We start from the raw sequence: 23,258 nt of genomic DNA, 5'->3' as shown, positions 1-23,258 counted from the left end.
TTACTCTAATCTTTCTTGTCTGGTGGTAAAGTGGACAATTTATGTACTAGCATGTAGGCCGAGAGCCTGTGAGGGCTGACTAATTCAGAAACAGCCACCTTCAATTGAGTTCACAGACCTTATTTACAGGCTGTCTATTTTAAGAAAAGCTACTGAGCATTGCTGGGACTGAGGGCTGCAAAAGCAGCCTGCCGGTTCTTGTGAGTTATTTTAACATTTGTGTTGGTCTTGCCTGTGTCACTTTGAAATCTTCTGTAATTATGGCACTATGAAGACATCTCAATAGTAGTATTAATGGCCCAGAAGATATGGCTTTTCCTCATTTTCTGCTTAAAAGATTGGGATATAAATGGCCTTAGCACATGACGGTTGACGTAGAAGCAACAGTGAACAGTTCAGATTGAGCAGGTTTGTGTATGTGTTTGTGGATTTGGGTAAATAGATGGACATTTTGTGTTTGTATGTCTACTGTTTCTAGGAATAAGACCTCAGCTAATATAGTGAAGTCATGTCGTATTTTTAGTACAACATTTTGTAGTAAACACTCCATGTCACTAAGCTAATAAAATTGTCAATTGTGGATCTATTTTGTAAGTTTCTGTGGAGTATTGAAAATGCATATTGCAATATGTCTCTTTGCATATGCAGTATAGGCATATTTTTGCGTATATGTGCTTCTGTTGCTTTTTAAAATTTCCCATCTTTTTAGTAAAAACTATTTAAAATCAGAAAGAGTACCCAGCTGTAATTGAATAAGAATAAAAATGCTAAAACATGAAAGATGTTAATTATATTTTCCTGACATGGTTGAGTAATTAAGTTATGAAAATATTAATTATTTTTCATTTAACTAAACAATTAGGGGTGACTGATATTTTTCAACAGAGTGTTTAGAAAGTGTGTGTTCTGTGCTTTCTCTTCAGTGGTGAACTATGACAATGTAGTGGACACGGGTTCTGAAACAGATGAGGAGGACAAGCTTCAAATTGCTGAGGAGGACGGGATTGCTAACCCTCTGGACCAGGAGAGGAGTCCAGCTAGCGTGCCCAACCATGAGTCCTCCCCACACGTGAGCCAAGGTCTGTTGCCAAGAGAGGAAGAGGAAGATGAGATAAGGGAGAGCGGAGTGGAACATACCTGGCACACCAGCAACATTCTGCAAGCCTCTGTAGATGGTCCAGGTAAGCGTCGAAATCAACTTGGCCCCTTCCCGTGCCATCTTAAACTAATCTTTACTACCCAGTGGAACGTCCACAACCAAATAATTAAAATATTTCTTCCCATAGCCCTTGCAGAATAGAGATACCAAAGCTGGTGACAGATTATGAAGTGGTAGTAGTGTTATCACATTACAACATTGACCTCTTAGGAACGGATTATGTTTCGGTTTTGATGAAAGTTGAATATGAATTATATTTTAAACACACAACATGAAGTATCTGCACCACCTTTACAATGTGTAAGTTATAACGTGATCGAGATCTGTACTCTCAGGATAGAAAATGGGGGCAGCCATAAAAGCTCACAACTAACATATATTTGAAAGTTTTGTGTGGAAATTGTGTAGCAATACCAACCAAATAACTGTCAGTTTAATGTAGTTTCAGTGTCTGTCTGACACCTCCTATTGTAATTCAACCATCTAATCATTCTCTTTTGTTAAGTGTGAATGTGATTTCACACTTTTACCTGGTCAGGTAGTTTTCTTATGATTTAACAGCTAAGTACTTGATAATGATTCCTGCTGTTTGGTGAAACTCTCTGAGGACATAAAAATGGTCCAAGGCCAACTATAATAAAAATAGGGTAAATCATGTTCAAACTAAAACTTCAGATGCCACTATGCAAATGGAAATGTCTTGGTCAAAAAATTGACATAGGAGTGGAACATCACTAAGGCATGAAATGATTGACAAAATAAAAGAGAATTAGTCTTATTCCCATAAGCTCCCTCTGCTCATCTTTACTTGGTAAGGTGGCCTGTAAAATTTTTTTAAATGACCCTTCTATTTCAAGCCTTCGTGTCTCCTTAATCTCTGTTCCCGGGACCCAGTGAAAGCCATCGTGATTTACCCTACCTTGTTTTTTCTCTTACGATATAAATAACAGCAGCATTTTCATAAATAGGTGAAGTGGATGGGAAGGGGAATAATAAGCACCGGAATCTACCTACATGCTATTGTGATGCCGCAGACTGTGAAACACTGAGCATAGGCAGAGTAATTGTTTGGTGTACTGGAAGGAGGGTAATAAAAGCGCTTCCACTACTACAGAAGATGAAATGTGAAAAAGAGAAGGAAAAAAGACGGATGGCAGTTTGAGTGTGCTGTATTTGTTTTTCGTTTTCCTAACATACTGTGCCAAGTTTCGTACTCTTTCTGTTTCCAATTTTGCTTTCGGTGAAGGTTTCTCGAATCTCAGCAATCCCACACATAAACATTTATCGCTATATCCATTAAGACTTAAGGTTTTAGATTTTCAACTATGAGGGAGAACTCAGCCAAAGATGCTTGAAAGATAAATACGTTTAATTAGGGGCAGAGGATGATCATTAAAGGAAGTCTGACTGCTGCAGAAGTCATTAACAATCTTAAATGAAATTTTTATTTTTATGATAGCCATTTACATGTATAATAAGAGCCAATGATTCTTGGGAGCAGTGTGACAGAAACAGAGTGTGGCGAGAACTCATGTAAGACATACTATTTAAATGAGCTGGTGTTAGCTATTCATATTTGTTAATGAACTAGATATGCAGGGCTATAAGAATGAATGTTCTGATGCTTTAAATTTTAATATCTAGAAATCAAGGGTAAGGACCAATTACTAGAATTTCCACCCTTAAAGGAATAATTAATAACGATATAACAAATGTACGTTTCTAAACTTCTAAAAGAAAAGTTTAATTTTAAAAAACTAAGATCAATAATTGAAAAACAGCCAAAAGAGCAGTGTCAAACTGTAGTAGTCTGTGATTATGGCAGCTTTTTTGTTGGCGATGGATCATAATTCTAAACGTTTTAATATACGGTAATCCATATGAATGCGTTCCAGACCCTGTTGTCACCTGTAGTTAATGGTGCTGGGATACAAATGAACAGGCTGGTCTTTGCTCTTACCTTTATGGTAAATAAACTAGCATTCTGGAGTCACAATAATTAAATAAAATGTAAATCCTTAATCTCATTTGGCTATTTGGACCCAGAAAGTTACCCGGCTATTACCTGTCTAGTTCTAATGATTAGTAATGATTTATTGTTCCTTTTTTTTATTGTTCCAAAAGTGCTCTGATGTGGTGCCTTGATGTCTAATGAAAAGAAATTGGTCTTAAAAAGCTACTCATTGTTTATCCTGACTCTTAGATAACACATTTTTCTTCTGATAAAATATTTTTCTTATTTATTGTTCAAAATACACAATATAGACAATAATTCTAATTCTGGTGCTGTTTTATTTAGTAGTGTTTTATCCCTGGTGCCTGGCTGTCTACCATCATACCTCAGCACATAGCTTTACTCTGAGATAAGCCCCTCTCCTTTGCTCTTTCTCCCATGCTTTCTGTAGTTTGTCTGCAGGATGCAGGTTTTGAACTGAAGAGCTCAGTGGAGTTCTTACTGTGCCTTTCCGGTTCCAGCACAATCAAAGTCTTGTGTTTGGAATTGTCCTTGACATTCTTTCGTCCCACAATGGGGTGGACACAGTGTGCTGGAAACCATGACATCATTATCATTGACACAGACTTAAATAAATCACCTGCATCTTGGCCTCTTTCTGCTTATTCAAGGATTCTTCATCTTAAGGAAGAAAGTGCTCTTTATTTTTACAAACCTTCATCCCAAGGGTGACTGGAAAACGCACTTTTACAAGTGTTTTAAAAACAAATATACTGTGTGGTTTTAGACACAGTATGCTGAGTCAGAGGTGTCTTGGAAAATGTTTAAGGGCTAGGCGTGAGGCAGAAAGACAGCCAGGATTGCCATTAATTTAGAGGGGATATCCCTAACCTACATATTATGTTCTTCTCAAGATGGATTCACACGAAACAATGAAAGAGGCATACACATAGTATTTCAGATACATACCTGAAAAGGCTTAGTGTTTCCTTTTAATAAATCGAACCTGATATTCAAAAAAGAAAAAGGTTGATGTTCAGTAAATTGAAGCAAAGTACATTCTAGGTAAAAGTGACACCATCTCAGTTGCACAATCTTTGGTAAAAGAGAGTAAAGCTAAACTAATCCTACAGAATGCAAACTACACATTTGTATGCCCAGCATTAAATAATTTGGGAGGCAACCACCTATTGTAACTTCTCTTTGCTTTTTCATAAGAAAATGACAATGAGGAAGGAAGTGCGGCAGAAATCTTGAACATTACCACTATTATGCAAAAAAAAAAAAATGCTGTTAACTGTTTTCCCCTCAGTGACCTGATCTCTCAGATGGAAAACTGATGATTCTTCTGACTCTCAGCCACCAGAAATCACATGAGATGAGTGAGGAAGAAAGATGCAAAAGCTATATTGATATCTAGCGCTGAACTTCTCAGAAATACCTTAATTTAATTCCTTGCAGAGACCGATAAAAATATCAGATGAGGAGCCTTTCAACCGATCAGTTATTACAATTGACAATAGAATATGGCTATATATTGAATTTCTAAATGTTTTATGCAAAATGCCCCTGTGAAAATATTTCTTAAATAAGAGAGAAGTCCAGGGCCAAGAATGAACTTAAAGTGGTTGTGCAGTTTAAATAAGTATCATTCAAATTATATGACTATTATGTGCAGTGGCATTAAATTAGCATCTATTTAGATCTGTGTATTTTACCTTAAGAGGCCTATGATTTTTCAGCTGTGATACCATAAAAAGATATGCTGCAGCATACCACTTGTAAAATATATTTTTTAATTTTGCTATAATATTTAGTATTTAGTTTATAGCATTTGCTATAGTATTTGTTCTTGTATCAAGTAATTATGACTAGAATGTTATAAGCAAAGAATAATCAGGATAAATTTGGGAATTCACAAAGTCCTACTTCTAAAGTTTCTCTTTGATTATCACAGAGAGATATTTATCCTGGACCATGCTTGGTTCTCATTAGCATTTTTATTATAAAAATACAATTTTTAAAAGTTCATGCTTAATTTACACACTTAGAGGATTTTTAACTGTCAGCTGTCCTTTTCTGTCCTCTCACCTACTCTACAGTTTGGTGGACAGAAAATTTAAGAGTTCTCCTATTTTTTCTTTAAACTCTCCCTGTTTTAAAATATTACAATTTTAGGAAATGACCTTTGATCATTTATGAACCTTCAACTTCAGAATTACATGTTTTCATCTTCATCAGAACATTAAGCTGTTGTTATATCTATAAGTTTTTCCTCAGAAAATGACTATGATTATCCACTGGGGCATAAATGATAAAGAAGAAAGATATTTATGGAGTGGTAGGGAAAGGAATAAAGAAGGTATGTTTTAGAAGTTTATAGAAAACAGTGGAACAGGTGTTTTCAATACCTCTGGGATATTTGTTTTAAAAACTGGTTATTTCAAGTTTTGATATGTAGAATTAAGTTTTTTAAAAAAGTATGCTTGCATAGTTTAGCACCATCAGAGCTACTCCAAGGGGGGGCAAAGCATGAAAATAAAATAAGAAATTGTGACTTGCTACTAACATCCAGAGTGACCAGAGGCCCAGCAGCTGGTGTGCTTCATCAGAAAGACAAATACTTAGTTACTTTTGACTCTTACTGAAAAAATAATATCTTTGCCCCTGTTTGTCACTGGAACTGCCACCAGAAGAAAAGCCCTTCATTTGCCCTAAATAAGCACCTCTGTTTTTCACAGTTTGCAGTAATGCTTAAAGTAAATAAGTTCTTGTGCAGCTAGCACTATTGGATTCATTCAATTGCCTGAACAAAGCTATTGTTTAGAGGTTTACAACAAGCCTTTTCTCTGTTTCCTTTAAAAGAATCTTCCTTGTTCCTGTGGTTGGCATGCTTAGTATAGTAAGCCTTTCTACGATTTTAAATGCTAAAGATAATTTTCCCCCACAGAAGAAATGAAGGAAGACTATGACACTATGGGGCCGGAAGCCACGATCCAGACCACAGTTAACAATGGTACAGGTAAGTTGTGTGTACCATGCTAGGATCAGATTTGTCCTGTGTCATGTGGATTTAGTGAGTAAGGGAAAGAAATGCTGGCCATCCATTTCTATCTCCATGACTTAACAATTAAGTCAGATTTTACAAGTCTCTCATTGTGTTTCAAATCAGAACTCTCCATATTCTGATATTTTATTCAGTAAATATATCTTTATTCTTAAACCGCTGATTTCCCTGGGAAAGTTGAGGAAGCTGAACTGGATAAATAAATCCTTTCAAAGCGTGAGTTAGGTAAATTTCTGGTAGTAATTTTTATTTTAAAAGACTGCATAAATAATTTTAAAGTTAGAATATAATATGCCTCTTCTAGCCACCAGTTGATAATTAGTCATTGAGAATTCAAATGATGTGGTGTAATTTAGATTGTAAAATGTTTTTTCAGAAAGACAAACCAAATTTCTATGACATTCCTCACAAAAATTGATCATCTGCATTCCTCGTTATTCTTTCTTCACTTTTAATTCTCAGTACCCTCCAGCCCCTCTAAATAATGTTTTCTAGACGGAAGTTTTATAGAGAAGAACTGATAATTTCACTTCTTTTCAATGAAGCTAAAAAATTACCATGGGAAAGTAGTAAGCGGTGTTTTTTCACTCTGCTCCTGCTGTAGGATGGAGTTTTAGGGCAATTGTGACATTCCATGTTCTTTCCCCAAGACTGAACAGTGTCTTCTCTCACATTCTCACATCACCAGTGTAAATTTACATTGGCTTATGATGTTTATCTCTCTTTTCCTGCATAAAGTGAATTATTTTTGGTGTTTCAAACAGTCTTTCACACTACCATTATAAATATTAGCATAGTGCCTGGTATAAGGTTTTCTTCCAAAACAAAAACAAAAAAATCACATAACTATTTCCACTCAACTCACCAATGAAAAAGAAGTTAGTTTTATGAAGTTTCAGAAATGTAGATAATTAAGATGATATCCATATCTCCCTTATGTTGATATATATCATAATAAACTGCTCATGCTGTGTTTCTATTTAGAATGTTCTTATTAATAACTTAAAAGGCACTAATTCACTTGCTTGGGTGTAAAATAAGAGAAAGAATGAAAAACTATTTTTCTTTCATTTGAGTAATGTCAATTTAAGGTACAAAAATGGAACTGTACAACATGGGGTATGGAAAAGGTATAGAATTAGGAACCAATAATCCTAATTTTTAGGCATAGCTCTGGGAATAACCACATTGTGACCTTGGGCAAGTCAGCTACCCTCTTTGGAACTCACTTTCTACACCTGAAAAATAAATAGATTGAACTAGTTGCTTGTTCATAGTATTTCTATTTTTAATATTTTATGTTGCAGGGCTACCATGTAAAATAGAAACAAGACAAAATAACTTCAAATAAAAACATAATAATAAAGAGATACCAGAAATCAGATCCTTTCTATAATGTCCCAGCTCATGGGAGCAAAGCAGGCTTCATGTTCTTTTTATTTATTTTTATTTATTGTATTTTATTTTATTTTATTTTTGAGGAAGATTAGCCCTGAGCTAACATCTGGTGCCAATCTTCCTCTTTTTGCTCAGGGAGACTGGCCTTGAGCTAACATCCGTGCCCATCTTCCTCTACTTTATATGTGGGACGCCTACCACAGCATGGCTTACCAAGCGGTGCCATGTCCACACCCAGGATCTGAACCAGCGAACCCCGGGCCACTGAAGTGGAACGTGTGCACTTAACCGCTGCGCCATTGGGCTGGCCCCCTTCATGTTCCTTTTAAAGAGAAATCAATTTCAACTTCCAGTATAAATAAATGCTAATTTTTACTAACTTTATAGGCAAAGTGTCACAAAAGTAAATTTATCCCACAAAATGACAATTTACTAGCTACTTTATATGTTAAAGTGAGTATTCAGAAGAGGTCTCATAAAGGAGGTGAAATTTGAACTAAGCACATCTTCAGGAGTCATAGAAGAGTGAGGAAGGGCTTTCTAGCAGAGGAGGAGTGTGTAGGCCAAGGGAGGAAATTGTGATATTTAGTCAGAGGATAATTAGTTAAAAGACTGAGTGAATCAGAGGGTCCTAGAAGGCTGGGAAATGGGAAATGAAGCTGGACATTTGAGTTGAAGCCAGCTGATGGTGAATGTAAAGCATCAAACAAAAGATTTTGGGTCACGTTATACTACCGTGATTCTGTGGGGAAAAACCAGACTTTGAGAGACCAACTGGAAGTCATTTTAGTTATTCAGGCATGAAGTGATAAAAAACTTGTCCTAGGGTGGTGACAGTGGTGAAACTAGCAGCATGACTTTTTAGCAACCAATTGTTTCTCTGGGTGATGAAGTCAAAATGGCTTCAAGATTACATATTTGCATGTTTAGAATACGTCAATACTTGCTATTTCTAGATAGACAGAAGAAAGATCCAATTTGGGGGAGGAGACGTTGAGCAGGTCTTTAGACAAGTGTTTTCATGTAAAAGTTAGATGTGTGTATGAGAATGTCCACTGGAAATGAGGAATTGAAACCCAGGAAGTCAAGGCTGGAGATAGAGATCTGAGAATCATGCAAATATATTCAGATAGTATTTAACATCATGAGACTATGAGATTTACAATTAAGAGTGTATTTATTGAAGCAAGTAGAAAGCTAGGGCCAGGGCTCCTGGTAGGTAGGAAAAATCGAATTCATTGAAAGAAAAAAGATTGTGAGAGAGAGAGAAAAAATTAAATATCCAGAAGGCAAAGAAAGAAAGTTTCAAAAAGGAGAGAATGGTCAATTCAAAAGACTCAAATAACTACCATTGAAAGAATGCTGAGTAAATACATTGGACTTGGCAATTAGGAATTTACTGGTGAACCTCAGGTTATAACTCTGCACTTTTAGACAATAAATACGTATCTCTTCCCAACCGTAAGTTTACTGCTTCTTATGCCTAGCATCTTTTTGGATGCTAAATACGTGTAGAATTGAAATAAGACATCTTTTCTGGTTGAAATGACTTATTAATGGACCGCGTCTTTCTTTTCACTGAAGTTCTCCTGATCAAGTTCCAGCTGTGTTGGCTGACCTTCTTCTCTAGCCATCTCAACCTATAATGATACCTTCCTCCAATGAACTCTTACAGAACAAGTCAGCTAGCTACCAGATGCTGTAATGTGTTGTTAATTAACATGTTGTCTTTTCCAAATTAGATAGCAAACTCTGAGAACATGGATTGTTTCTTAGGCTACCACATTGTCTATAAGAGTGCCTTAAAATTAATAGGCTCTCAATAAATGTGTTTTTTATTAATGAATATGGAATCGTTTAATATCAGATACCATTTTTCTTTTCTAATTGAAGCAGAACCAACAGACATAGGAATAGATAAATTTTAAACAAGTTAAGCAAATTTTCTGATAAAAAGTGTTGTTATTCATTGGGATAAGTTATCAAGGGAAGACAACGAAAATGTCTTAATATTTCTGAATGCTCAACACACAAATTTCCTTCCTAAGTAAGGAAAAGACCTCTTTGAAGTTATTCCTCAGTTCTACAAATCTATTAAATAGTAAAATTTAACTAACTTCATATAAATAGATAAAGTAGTCTTTTTGAATCTAAAGGTATCTCCTTCCTAGTATATTTTGCTGAGTTTAAAGCTATAAGCTTAGTGGGAAGGTTTAGTTGAATCGAATCGCAGAATGCTAAAATTCAAAGTTACACTACAGAACAATTCCTTAACTGTAATATGATAGTTGAGGAAACTGTAGTAAAAAAATACCACATAGCTAACTGGCGGCAGATTGGGGAATAAAATCTAAATCACCTGGACATATCCTTTCACCTTAGAAAGTTTTTCACCACTCTGAGGAGCTGATCCTGCTAGAAACAATGGTATTGTCTTTGACTCTTACATACTTTATCTAATTAGTCATCAGGTACTATCAATTCTACTGGTACAAATATTGTATATCACTTGCATTTATCCCCATCCTTTTTTCACTATCCTAATTTAAATTCTCATCTTTCATTTGAGCTATTACAATACCTTGTTAACGGGGCTCCCTGTTATCAATCTCTAATTTCTTTAATCCATTCCTCACATTAACAGAATTAGTTTGAAGTTGTTTTCCTAAACACTTAGGGCAGATGGATAGTTGTAACTTATCCCCCACTCCACTTCATACTCAACTTTCTATGGTTTTCCATTGCTTTCAGAATGAGTCAGCATTTGAATTGGCACCCTCCATGATCTAACCCCATCTTGCCTTTAATACCACTTCCCAGAATATGCCTCAGCTTTGAAAGACTGTTTACCATTTATAGGTCTTTGCCCTTGCTCATAGTTTCCTTTCAACCTAGAAAGCCACTCATCCTTTCTTAGCCTACCAGCATCATACACATTCTTTTTTTTTTTTTTTGCTTGAGGAAGATTGTCGCTGAACTAACATCTGTGGCAGTCTTCCTCCATTTTGTATGTGAGACGCCATCACAGCATGGCTTGATGAACAGTGTGTAGGTACACACCCAGGATCTAAACCTTCGAATCCCGGGCCACCAAAGCAGAATGCACAAACTTAACCACTGCTCCACCAGGCCAGCCCCATCATACACATTCTTAAAACCCATCTCCACCTGGAAACCATCTTACAGTTTCCTACTCAGGATTAACCACTCATTCCTTTGAGAGTCTTCTTATAGAATTTATTTCATTCTCTCTCATATTATACTTAGTCACTTGCAGGTATGTTTCTCCCTGCTAGATTGTAAGTTACTTGTGGGCAGGAATTGTGTGGGGTTGTAGTCACTTTATCACCACAGATCCTGGAATGGTCTAGGTCAGAAAGAGTTTTTGAAGAAATGAGAGAGCGAGTGAGAGACAACACTTGAACTTCCCTTTCATATTTCCAACTTGAGATATTTTTTGACACCCAGCCTGAAATAACCAATAACATTTTCATCTCTCATTATTCTATTCTCCTAAAAGACTCAACTGTGTTTGACTGTCTCTAGCCTTTATGTCCCCCTCTATTTGGTTAGTCCACATTCTTCCTATAACACTTTTCTCATTGTCTAAATTGCCTTCGTAGAATTCTTAATTGCCCCTTAATACCTATAGGACAAAATCCACATTCTTTAGTCCTATATTAAATGTCATCCATTTCATACCAACAATGTTCCTTTTTTGTCAGACCACATCCCTTGGTGATATCAAAAAAGAATCACATTTGTACAGAGCTCTGAATCTCTGCTCATGCTATTCCTTGAGACCCTAATTTCACACCCTCTGTCTTCTGGTCATCCAAATTCTTCCCACCCTTCTGTTCTTCCAGGCCAGCTCACATCCCATTTCCTTAATATGGTCATCCTTGAACACCCCAAGCCACATCGATCTCATCCTTCTCTGATTTCCCACAGCCCTCAGGTACACACCACTAATTTTAACATGTGGAATTGTTCCTCTTTGTATTATTTGTACCGATTTCATCCAGTTAACTTCATGAAGACAAAAGATTTCCTCAGCTATAAAATGGGGGTAGATTATCATGATACCTACCTCATAGGATTGTTGAGGTCATTCAATAAATAGTGTATATATTGGCCTTAGTACGTGCCCAAAAATATTTGCTTTAAGAATAAAAAGGACTATTCCCTGTTTGCCTCAAAGTACCCAGTGCAGCAGCGAACACACATGGTACATTATGACTGGCAGGATGAGTGAGGGAGGGAAGGAAGGAAGAAAGGGAAAAAGGAAGGGAGGAAGGAAGATTTGGTAGAGAAGAAATGGACTCTGAGAAAGGAAGCCCCAATAGGGGAAAACATTCCCTGTGAAGGGGTGCAAGTCCAGTATCTTCAGAGAGTGCAACCAGGATTTAGTCCCTGAAATCAACCTGCTAAAGGCAAAGAACAACAGCCTAGAGTGTCACTGCTTTTTACAACAAAGTTAGATTAGCAGCACAGCAAATTGCTTTAGAACATCATAAAGCATTGCAAACCCTGATTTATATTAATAACTTTCTACATTGCATTTAATGTTTCTACATTGGTTTTAATGTTTTAAAAATGAAAGAAAATTGTATGCTTTAACACATAAGACAAAGAACGCCTTTTTACAAAGAACCTTATATCTTCCAGATATTAATCAGATTCAAATTCAGAATGAAATTATTATGTAGAATTTTTAAGACTGTGTGAAAAAACTATTTTCTAAGAAGATTAGAGAAATGGAAAAACTGAGGAGCATTATAAACATGAGTTTGCCTATGTGCTAGTAGTAACAAGGATCTATCTCAGGCGCTTGGTGATCATTAGCATCAATGCGCTTCCACGTGCATATCAAGACCCAAATAGGCCCCTGATGTTTTCCTCTTTGAATGTGTGAAAGTTATATTTACTCAGACAATCTACTACTCTAGTTATAAAGGGCTATTAATAGCCACCTGCATCTCTGCTTCCTTTGCTGGGAAAGGAAAAGCCCCTTAATCTAGAAACTGGGCAAAGCCAATTTGGGTCTCAGTTCCTAATCTTACACAACGCAAGAAAATTATTGCCCAAGCACTAACTATGTTGACTCTAACCATAGTCATTAAACATGCTTCCAATATTTTAAGAATAATATATAAATGCTTTTACATATGAAAGGCTAATGTCCTTTGGGGATGCTCCAGATTCTAGAGTCAGATAAACTACATTTGAATTTTGTCTCTACCAATTACTAGTTACATGAACTTGAGTATATACTAAGCTTTTCTACATCAGTAAAATGGAAATAACGATTCCCTGTGTACAACGACTCATTGTAGGGTTTAAAGGGTATCATTTTAAAGTACCTAGTACAATGTCCAACATTATATGAGATGCTCACCCAGTTTTGGTTATATTGCCAGTCTGTTTGCATCTACAAGTTTTACACCATTTTTATTCATTAAGAAATAAGTGCATTTCTTCTCTTCACACTGATTCCTTATTAACTTCTCTAGAAAACAAAAAGGCAATATTTAACAAACTTATAATGGAAGGACTAACCAGTCAATTTTGAGAGCCTTTGCCAATTAAATTCCTTTGATATCTTGGAAAACTACCCAGACTAGTTGGAGGAAAAATTTCTTTTCACTCCTCTGATAATGCATTTGAGGTTAAAATATGAAGATTAAGGGACTGGCCCAGTGGTGTACTGGTTAAGTTTGCGCAATCTGCTCCAGCGGCTCTGGTTCGCAGGCTCGGATCCCAGGCACGGACCTAGCACCACTCATCAAGCCACACTGTGGCAACATCCCATGTACAAAGTAGAGGAAGATTGGCACAGATGTTAGCTCAGGGACAATCTTCCTCACACAAAAAAAGAAGAAGAAGATTAAAAAGGAATAGCTTAGTTTCCTATCTCACTTCATCTTTATCTAGCATCCTTCTTTAAATGTAGAAGAGAATTTAGTAGTATATATAAGGTTTGTGGATAAGGAGGATGAAAGCTGTGGAAGATTTTTCCTTTACTTGATCACTAACCAGCATCAGAAATCATCTCTTTTTTTTCTTCTTGTCCTGGATAACAATCAAATATACAAATAATGAAATCTTTGTCACTTGTTAGCAACCACTAAGATACCTACATTCATTCTTTTCAGTTAAAGTATTTCTCGGGTGCAAAATTTAAACTGACCCTTAAGAACGAAACTCTAGGGAAATAGAAGATATAGTTCCTGTCCTTAAGGAATGCAAAATTTTATGATTCCAGTAGGAAAAACAAGAATCATAAAGACATGAAGCCAAAATTTACAAATAAATAATTATAGCCTCATTAATTGTTCAGATCCATAGTCGCTTAGGGCAACCCTACTAAGTGCAAGGCATTTTGTTGGGCATTATGAAAGATACAATGAAGAGTCACTGTCATTAAGGACTTACATTCAACTGGGTGAATAACACAATGGTAGATGAATAAGAAATGTGTGTAAAATGTTTGAAATAATAAATGTTCAATTGTTACTAGCCATTAGTATTAGTATTAGTATTAATGATTATAATAATATATGTATTAAGGTGTTATATTTGAAATACAACAATCTATGTAGGTTCAAGTGAGAAGTGTTCGACATTACGGAGGGTTTCTGACAGAGTGGAGGGTCAAATGTTGGAGACTTGAAAATAGAGAGGTGCCTTAGAAGAATGTAAATTTCAGGGAAGGGTTTCTTCAGGACAAAGGCTTATTGAACCTGCTTCCGTGCAAAAGAGAGAAAGGCTGAAAATGTAAAAGGAGACTGGGTGAAGGATGGAGTAACTTATCAGAAGGCTTGTAAGGGAATGGCATTAGATGTAGCCTTGGCTGTGGGTAGAGACATATCATTTTTAGCAATAATATCAAAAAAAGAAGGAAGAATGATGGTAGAGAGATTTTGATTGAATTTAAGGTAGTTAAGGGAATTCACATCGTATGGGTTGTACTCTTTGAAGTAGGTAGGAAAAGAGCTGATCAGTTGACAATAGGGAATGGGAAGTAGGATTGGAATCTTGAAGAGCAGAAATTTAGAGTAATTGCTGTGGACAGTGTATGAAGATTCAATTATCATAAAAGAATATCCTATTTTGATAACATAGACTGAACCAAGTCTATACAATTCTCTAAGTTTCCATAGACATTTGGGATACTCTAGAAGCAGAGAAATTGGGCTGGATTTTAGTTTGGCAAGACCAGAATGGTACAAAAATAAGGAGCAGAGAGGAAGTGATTTCAGGCTCCAAGGTGAACTGAGGCAAGTAAAATCAGAATGGGTAAAATGGACTAGTCAGGGCTTGATTATCAGGATGAAGTACTGTTTCAGGGGAGTGAGGAACTGAATGATGGAGAAGGGCAGAAGGTTGAAACCAGACAGTGAAAGTTCCACGTTCTGGTTCATAGAGATGGAATTGTCCCAGGTTTATTCCAGTACCAAGGTGTAGCCATCCATTTTGTTGGACTAGAGAAAGTCAAAGCACTATGAAGCCAGGATTCTGCATGGACTATCTTTTGAGTAATACAGTTTCCAAGAATGATAGTAATGGCAGCCTAGGGTAAACATAATCATGGAACAAGTGTTATTTTACTTGAGCTATGTAGGTAGTGTCCTAAAACATGATGGTGAAAATGGATGACTTAGACTTCAAAGAATTACATTTACAGATTGGAGGCTTTCTGAGGGTAGAGGTTAGGTTTGTTTTTCTCCATATTCCCCCTCAATAGGCACAGTGTTTGTACAGCCTTGATGGTTGATAAACAGGTTGTTTGTTGAATTAATGAATAAATGAATAAACAAATGAATGGTGAGCAAATTAATAAAATAGGAACCCTAGTTTGAAATGGTAATGTTAACCAATCCTCTTTGCTCTGTGTCTTAAGACAGATGAAAGCAAGAACGGCTTTGCTGGAAAGGTCTGTGGGAGGTGGGATACTACCAAAGGGTGACACAGTTTCATTTAATCTGAAGAAGTGAAGAGCATGTAGGAGGATATCATTAAGCATGTGGAGGGATGAACAAGTAACATGTGAAATGGGAAAGCAACATGAACCGGGAATAAAGTTTTTCTTGGTCTCTAGTCCTAAATTAAGCTTGAGACAATTTTTATTTACTCTGACCATAACAGTTAATAAAAATTCACCTTTGCAAGATGCTTCATAAGTTATCCCATATTGAGTGCCTTTAGAAAGATAATTAAAAATAAGAAATATCCAAAGTAGGAAAATACCATCCTTAAATAATCAATGGAAATTTTAAATGAGCATTTTGAGTGGAGAATTTGAAGAACTTTTATGATCTGTTCTCTTTGTCCCAGCAGACTTAGTTGTGGATCATCCAGTAAAAAGATAAAACAAATACATGGAATTCAGAAGAGCAGGGACATGAAAAGAAAGAGAAAATAAGTTTAAAATTTAATATTTATTTATATTGAAGTTGGCATTTACATTGGCTAACCCCATACTAATCTTATGGTGTTATAATATTGTTATTTAGAATTATCATAATGTCATAGTGATCTTTTCAGCATCCAGGACCTATTCTAATCATATCAAATCAGTTAGGCGTGATGAAAAACTAAAAAGATGGGGTTTTCCCTCTCTCGTTGTCTCGTATTGAGTCATTATGATATAGTGGAAAGGGTAATGGGTTAAGAGTCAGGATACATGAATTCTACATCCAGCTCTTCCAGAAATTATTTGTGTAACTGTATGAATCATTAACCTCACTGTACCTTAGTTGTATCATCTGTTAAATGAAGAAATCAGACTAGAAATTTCGGACTCACCACCCTACCCTTTCTTCTAATGAAATTTTACTGAGAAGCATGAACAAAACACAAGAAGCACAAGCTGTGCTAGTTAGTGTGGACGGGGAGGTTCTCAGGGGTTTCCCCTCACCATCTTACACCCAGGGCTAATGTCTTGGGCATGCGACCTGCACAGTCACATGGGGCCCTGTGCTTGGAAGCACCTCTCCCTTGGTTTAATGCTCTGCTGTCACCATTTTGCACTGGGCTCCTCAAATTATGTAGCCAGTCTTGCTTATACCTCACGAAATGTGTTAGGATAATAGCAGAGTATAAGCCAGGCTGGGAAAGGGTGAGATCAGGCACTGACCGCTTAAAGAACCACCTAGAAATAGCAATTCTGTCCAGTTTTAAAGGCTCCTTCTAGGGTGTCTCCAGAGCAACTGAAATCCAGGTAAAGATCTAGATCTAAATTGAAAACCTTGCTTGAGCCAGAAACACCATGGTGCAAGGCATAACTCCCCCAAATTGGTAATATTATTGACAAAGTTAGCAGGCCGGCCATCGATTAGGCTTCTTTGAGCACAAATTCTGTGTGTCATGTCATTAGCATAGAAGAAAGTGAAGAAAAGATTAAGAAAGTTTTTTTGGGGGGCCGGCTCCGTGGTCGAGTGGTTAAGTTTGCGAGCCCCGCTGTGGCGGCCCAGGGTTCGGATCCCGGGCGTGGACATGGCACCGCTCATCAGGCTACGTTGAGGCGGCGTCCCATATCCCACATCCCACAACTAGAAGGACCTGCGACTAAGATATACAACTGTGTACAGGGAGGGTTGGGGAGATAAAGCAGAAAAAAAAAAAAATTGGCAACAGTTGTTAGCCCAGGTGCCAATCTTTAAGAAGGAAAAAAAAAAAGTTTTTGTACCTTTATCTTCTTGATTTAATAACTTCCAGTTCCTCTTATTATTACTCTTATATGGAGCTTACATGAAAACTTTTAAATTAGCTCGCTTTCTTATATGGGTAACAGAAGGCTCACAAGTTTTATCGTAAGGTATTTCTCAGCAGGAGTTGAGTGGATGTATAGTGTCAATCAATTGTGCAAGATCAGTTTATCAGATAATTCAGTTAGTACCTAAATCATTAACAAGGAGGGAGTTGTACTATTGTAAAGCATGTTGCTTTCTTCTGATGTGTAATATCTGTCACATTTTTATATGTTGGAAGAGTTTTGTCATCCAGTCAGACATGTCATGCAAATTATCATTTTAAATGTTTTAGTTAATGTCCCACGTTGAGTTTTTAAAAATAAAGTAGAGCTAGAGATAGGCTGTGAGGAGAGAAAAACAGAAGTAGCTCTTGGCAGGTTAGACAGGGGGGTCATTTTGAGACTATAATCAGTGTATGCCGAGAAGAGCCTGTCACTTCCTGACTAATGAATGCTGTGGTTTTATTAGCTTGGTTTGTGATTAGGGACAGCTATCTCCCCCTCACAGCAAGAGTTCCCACAAGAAATAACTGATATCCCAAGCTTCTTGAGTGTCTCTTTCATTCATTCGACAAATATTTAATAAGCACTGTTTTCCTTGCGATGTCATCTGTGGTTTCCAGGCACCTCCAAAATATTTTTTCTTAATCTGTGTACTTGTTTCCTCCATCAGAAAGCTGTGTTGTGTTGAGTTTTTAATTGAAGAGAATACAGATAAAACTCACTAGGCCTAGCCAGTGAATAAAAAAGCAAATTGATTAGGGCAATAAATTAATGGAAATTAGGAATTCTGAAACTTTGAGGATACCCCAGAAAGCATATACTGGCTCATTTTACAGATGAAGATATTGAGATTAAACAACGTAAGTAGCTGAGCCAAAATGAGTATCCAATGACCCTGAACCTCGCCTAATCTCCAGTTACTGAGCATTAGTGTGTGCCAGAAGCTGTACTAGGCCCTGCTGACAGAAAGCTGAGTAAGACCGGGTCCATGCTTCTCTTAGCCCACAGACGTGTAAATGAAAGATTACAATGTGATGCGATAAGTTCAATGATTGAGATATGCAGATGATATTTGGTAAGTGCAGAAGGAAGCTATGAACTCAGTGAGATAGTTGCGAAGGGTGCCTGACATGGGAGCAATTCTGTGCTGTTTCCCAAAACCCTGTTACTGAATGCCTTGTTTAGGCGGATGAGGCAGAGAACTGAATTCCTAGAGTAGTGCTTCTTAAACTGGGCGTGCACCAGAATCCCTTGAAGGCTTGTTAAAACACAGATTGCTGATTCGTAGGTCTGGGTCTAGAGTGGTCCCCAAGAATTTGCAATTCAAACAACTTCCCAAGTAATACTGATGCTGCTGGCCAGGCGACCACATTTTGAAAATCACTGTCCTAGAGCATCCTTAGGTGTTGTATGTCTCTACAAAAAGCATATGGAAAGAGCACTGAATTGCTGGGCAAATACACCTTGCTCCATAAATCCCTCTAGAATATAATAAAATAGTCTAAGGGTCTTTTTGGTAATATACCAATTTTGCAGTTTTAGATTACACAGTCATGTGAAAGATCAATACATATTATCTAACTTGGGAATTTTTTTTTAAAGGCATGGATTCTGTACTGATACATAGCAGTCATAACTGTCTAAAGGTTAGTTGTCTCTAAATCTTGATAATCACAATCTCCTAATGTAAAACTTCACTTTAAAATTAGACTCAGTCCCCGACTGGGCTGTTTGCTGCTGTTGAAGGAGAGGTTTAATCCTGCAGAGTTCTAGAGATTCCCATCCCTTGTTCCTTCTGCAAGTCTCTCTCCTAAAGCTCTTCCACATGGGGAACTCTCACTGGCGTCTGAACATGTTTTTCCCAGAGAAAGCCACGTCAGAGCTGGCATGGAGAGACTGGCCCAGATGCTGCACTAATTCTCAAGAAGAGGAGAAAACTTTGTCGCTCTTGAGGAGCCTTCCTGGCTTTGCACACACCTCTGTAGCCGTCAGAGGCCCTGCTGGGCTGCCCCTGTAGCTGTGTAATGAGAAAAAGATCATTCTCTCCCCTCGCAGTTGTTTTTAGATATCTGGTGCCAATATGTATTTTGGAAGCCTTCTGCATAAAGACACACATGTATTTTTAAGGATGAAATGCTTATATTCCATTAATTAGTCAACTTTAAACACAGTAGCCATGAGAATTTATATACCTCAACAAATGCTAGTATGGGCTTCTTTAAACCAAAAAATTCAATACAAATGGCTATATTAAAAATAATTTTCTATGTTTTCTTATCATCTAAAATGTTGTTAAAAAAAGACTATTTTGGGGGACCGGCCTGGTGGTGCCTTGGTTAAGTTCACACGTTCTGCTTTGGCAGCCTGGGGTTCACCCGCCAGTTCGGATCCCAAGTGCAGACCTAGGCACCACTTGGCAAGCCATGCTGTGGCAGGCGCCCCACATATAAAGTGGAGGAAGATGGGCATAGATGTTAGCTCAGGGCCAGTCTTCCTCAGCAAAAAGAGGAGGATTGGCAGCAGATGTTAGCTCAGGGCTAATCTTCCTCAAAAAAAAAAAAAAAGAGGCTATTTTTCAAGAGATGATGAATACAGTTACCTAGATTTGTGATTACTTTTTCAGGTCCCTTCACTTTGGCATCATGAAGTAAATAAAAGCCAGATTGTATGATAAATGCATACTTTCTACATTATATTGAGGAAGTATTCATATATAAAGATAATCCCCCGTTATACATTTGTGTGTTTATAGATCTGTATATTGCAGAGTCACAACTATTTTATGTACATCTCTAAATATGAGAATCACAGAAGTAGGAAAAAAATGATCAATCAACATCATTATATCCTCATCCCCATGCACACTCTCTGGCACTAGTAGGTACTCAGTAAACAGTTATTAAAACAAAGGGATGGATGAATGATTCTACTTAATATTTTACTTATACTTGCTTCAGCTCTTCTAGACACTCCAAGATACTTTCTTTTCCAAAGGAATTATTTATTCATTTTGATGTTTATTAAAATGACTTAGCATAATATTCAAATATGATTCTTCAATTTTTTATGAAAATTAAAAATATGCTGAGTACTATACCAGTGATAACAGGTTACCTATCTTCCTATGTGAATGCTTGCTTGTTGCAAATAAAGAAAATAAATGATGAGGGAATTAAAGCACAGAGAGAAACAGAAAAGGAGGAGTAAGTATCAAGGTCTCCTTGTAATTTAACTACTTGTGAAAACACTAAGTAAAACACACTTTTAAGTATTTTTGAGGAAGTATCCTAAAACAACTCGATTATGGGGGATGATTGATTTGGAGACCAATATTTCTATTTTACTTAGAGTTCTGTTAACACTGTTTATTTTTTAAGCAATAATTTTTAAAGTCAGTCCATATCGATATTTATCATTACCTATCTAAAAGTATTATATTTATTTCAGATAGACATAAAGATATATATGAAAGTATCATTACAAAGCAACATTAGTAAGAGTGACCTAGATATTTACAAGAAGTTTGAGGCTTTTCTGACTTGAAGAGACCTAGAAATTTACCCTAACAATGTTAAAATACATGTGGCAATGAGGAAACATTTTTAATTAATGAAGTTATTTTTTTGGATAGAGAAAAGTTTACCTGACCTTAGCAAAGCTTGAGATATTTGCAAGACATTAGGGTAAATTTTAGGACTAAATGCAACATCTCTGGAGAAGGTCTGGGAAGAAATTATTTGAGGTTTCTTGTGAATTTTTGTTATGGTGTGATCATAAGTACCATGCAAATATCCTTCGTCAGTGTGTTTTGGCATTTCTTCCAAGAAGACCAAGGAGTGAAGAGGATTACAGAAAAAAGAAAGATGAGGTTGATTTTACATTAAAAAAATGCAGTGGGGAATTCTATAACTTTCTAGCAAATTTTCTACCTCATCCCTGTGTTCACAATACAGTATTACAAAATCTTTGTAACAACCAAAAATGTAAACTTCCAAATGGAATCAAAATTTCATCCTTCCCAACAATTTTGAGAGTAACTAAAATTTAATCCCATCATTTGTTCTAATATTAAAACAGTTAGAGTGATTTGAGGTCTAAGAGACTGAAGGACAACAAAGCCTAAAGTAGAAAAGGAATTTTTTGGCTCATAGAATCTCAGGAGGGTTGACAGCAGAGCCACTGGAATGACAGAGGTGCAGCTTGGCCTCAGGAGTAAGTGGAGGTAGAAATATACTGTCTGGACTTCCATCTTGTCTCTGCTTTTCTCTGTGTGTCTTCTTCGCTCTCTTGCTTCCTAAATCTTACTCTACATGGGAAAAATTAATTCCTTCATTCTACATCTTATAACTATAATCACTTGGGAAAAAAACGAAAAACAAAAAAAAAACCCTACTTTGATGCTCTCTTTGGAACAAAGTCCTAAAATCATTGGGAAGGGATTTACTGAACTCAGTTGAATCTGTTGGCTACCCCTAGACCAATTAATGGTTTGGCCTGGAGAATGGAGGACTAAGACTGGTTTGCTTCAAGCACAGATTAATCCACTGTCACTAGGGGAGGAGGATCGTGCAATAACATGGCAGTTCCTTTGGGTACCATAAAGTTTGGCAATTTGGAAAAGGGGGAGCTGTTCCCAGACAAAGGAGAATGTTGTGGTGCTGGGCAGAAAAACCATACGTTACTAGTATCCGTAGCAACACCAAAGAAAAATCACATTATATCCACAGTTCATGGAAGATTCAACTCTAGCCCACTTAAGTGGCTCTAGATATATGAGATATATAACTTATAGCATATCTATACCACGTGAAGAAAAATCCTGATGGAGCAAATAGATGTAAATGATTAGGTACTGTCTTCTTTATGAAACCCTTTTTGAATGCTCATCTGAGCCCTGTAGAATTCTTGCAAGTATTTCTGATCACCACAACACAGTTTATCCCATAATTGTTCTCCAATTGCCTTAATAGTAAGTCTAAGTCCCTAGCTCAACTGTATGTATCTTATCTTTTGCTTCCTTTTACTAGAAGACTTTTGCACTAAAATTAGTGTTAAGGACATAATTTATTCCACACTTATTCCATAAATGATTCTTGAGGGTCTAATAATTTCTAGGCAATATACGCAATGCTCAGGATATAAAGATTATCCAAGATGATCCTTAAAGAGAGTACATGATTTGATGTCTTTTGTCCCCACTACACTTGACATAGAAATCTAGCATAGCCAAATTTGATCTAGCAAGTGAATTGCCTCTCCAAACACCAATAGTGTATCTAGATGCAGTTTAGTTTGCCTATCCAGAAAAATCAGAATTTTCCTCCCTTTTAAGCTGAAAGGCTATTAATGCAAATCCAATTGAATTTGCATTTGATTACATTTCTGATGGAAACATTCATATGCAAATGAAAATTCATGCAAAGATAGCCAGATAATTCAAATAGTTGCTGAAATATCAAGATAAAATTAGGATGTTAAATGTACATCCATCTATGTTTTCTGGGTTACACTAAAGATCTTCAAGTGGGACATTTCTTCAAAAATTTAAATAAATCATGTCTTAAACATTTGACTACTTTTGAGTAGGTCTGGGTTCAGAAAGGAGCTATTACATTACCTTCTACTGCCACGGTGCTGAAAAAGAACTTAGTTACTGGTCAAATTAGTGAAGTTGCTCAAAAGAAGTTCATCTTGGATCCACCATTTTGTTCCTTTTATCTTTTCTTTCCCTTAAAAACAAAAGGTGATTTTTGTTAGATCTGAAGTTATTTTAATGATCCAAAACAATGAATAAATAATTTGTGCAAGTTGGCAGTTCATTCCTACTCCCTAGGGATTTAATGGCGCAAGTTAAATGACACCATCACAATCACTACCAATAAATATCCTTTGGCAAGCATCTATGGCATCATGAGTATACCCA

At 36.6% G+C, this 23,258-nt stretch overlaps 1 protein-coding gene across 6 annotated transcripts in view; it reads left to right on the top strand.

Annotated features, from left to right (window-relative positions):
- ZEB2 (zinc finger E-box binding homeobox 2) overlaps positions 1-23,258 on the top strand; it is a 132,197-nt gene that overhangs the window by 86,870 nt on the left and 22,069 nt on the right. For 4 of the 6 annotated variants that reach the window (XM_044768972.2, XM_044768973.2, XM_070507652.1 and 1 more), the window contains 2 exons: positions 924-1,181; positions 6,064-6,135. In XM_044768972.2, the coding sequence (XP_044624907.1) occupies positions 924-1,181; positions 6,064-6,135 (330 nt within the window). Of the gene's footprint in view, positions 1-213; positions 409-923; positions 1,182-6,063; positions 6,136-23,258 lie in introns of those variants that run through there. The other 2 variants (XM_070507654.1, XM_044768975.2) reach the window with 2 other exon arrangements.

Source organism: Equus asinus, chromosome 4, assembly GCF_041296235.1.
Source record: "Equus asinus isolate D_3611 breed Donkey chromosome 4, EquAss-T2T_v2, whole genome shotgun sequence".
NCBI classification, from domain to species: domain Eukaryota; kingdom Metazoa; phylum Chordata; class Mammalia; order Perissodactyla; family Equidae; genus Equus; species Equus asinus.
This window is presented reverse-complemented; position numbering and strand designations above follow the sequence as displayed.